The following is a 1,299-nucleotide window of genomic DNA, read 5'->3' on the forward strand; positions in this document are numbered from 1 at the left end:
ACAAGTTTTTAACCGAAGACGACATTCAGTGCATCGAGTCTATAATGAATTCCTACGAGGTAAGCTGCTTGACGATTGCCTTCAGCAGTAGTTTGTGCAGTCAACATTGTGATCGAGGCCGAACTGAAATAATCGATATGTTCTTCACCGTTATCAAACAGCTTGCACACTTTGCTCAGCAACTCCGTTCCTTCGCTGTTATCCCACGACACGATCAGGAGATTCTGTTACGTACTGGCGTTATGGAATTGTGCTTTCTTCGGAGTGCGTACGTGTTTGACGAAAGCCAAAGAGCTTGGCCTGACCAAAACAAGATGTTCTACAAATTTTCGCCAACGCTCTTAGCGGAAGACGTGAAACGACTGGTGTCCAACGAACTCTTCGAAAAACACATGGAATTCATTCGTGGGATTAAACAGTTAGATATCGATGAACCAACACTCATGATTTTACTCGTGACTGTTCTCTTGTGCTCGGACAGACCTGAATTAGTAAATGTGGATTTAGTGGCTTCAGAACAAGAGAAATATTGTGTTTTGCTTAAAAATTACATGTTGTGGAGGTACGGTTCTAGAAGAGCAACGGTTATTTATCCCAAGCTTCTTTTGAAATTACCAAACTTACGAGAACTCACAGATGCTCACAGTGATTACCACCTTAGGCTTAGCACGTGGGAAGTAGAAGCAATTCAAAAACGGTTATCGTGTTTGAGAATTGAGTCGCCAACGCCATATTGGAACACGTTAGAATTGTTGGATAAGAGTTTAGAAGCTAATGAAGGAAGACGGTGGACTTTACGTCGTGACTTGTCGATAGATGTGAGTTCTTCCTCCTCTGTTTCCATGGAAGAAGAATCGAACTCAAGTGAAGGTTCTGGTAAGTTCTCTTGACATCAGAAGAGCTAACTCAGATTGATTTTATTTCAGCCTTTGAATTAGCTAACAAAGTGTCTTAACAAGCTGAGTTGTCAAATCAAAACATCGACATTATTAGATGAAAAATATTGAAACAATAAAGTTATGAAACATTTCGACTTCAAATCCACGTATTTAAAATCGAAATACTTGTACGTCCCAGACACTTCAACGTATTTAAAATCGAAATACTTGTAAGTCCCAGACACTTCAACGTATTTAAAACCGAAATACTTGTAAGTCCCAGACACTTCAACGTATTTAAAACCGAAATACTTGTAAGTCCCAGACACGTCAACGTATTTAAAACCGAAATAATTGTAAGTCCCAGACACGTCAACGTATTTAAAACCGAAATACTTGTAAGTCCCAGACACTTCAACGT

At 39.6% G+C, this 1,299-nt stretch overlaps 1 protein-coding gene across 1 annotated transcript; it reads left to right on the forward strand.

Moving 5' to 3' along the window:
- Positions 1-44: 44 nt before the first annotated feature.
- On the forward strand, positions 45-876 carry LOC106477882 (nuclear receptor subfamily 1 group D member 2-like; the record flags this gene model as incomplete). The annotated part of the gene is made up of 1 exon (XM_013938401.1): positions 45-876. A coding segment is annotated over exon 1 (832 nt), but the record flags the coding sequence as incomplete, so codon positions are not given.
- Between the last annotated feature and the right edge of the window lie 423 nt (positions 877-1,299).

Source organism: Limulus polyphemus, unplaced genomic scaffold (assembly GCF_000517525.1).
Source record: "Limulus polyphemus unplaced genomic scaffold, Limulus_polyphemus-2.1.2 Scaffold89976, whole genome shotgun sequence".
Lineage (NCBI taxonomy): Eukaryota > Metazoa > Arthropoda > Merostomata > Xiphosura > Limulidae > Limulus > Limulus polyphemus.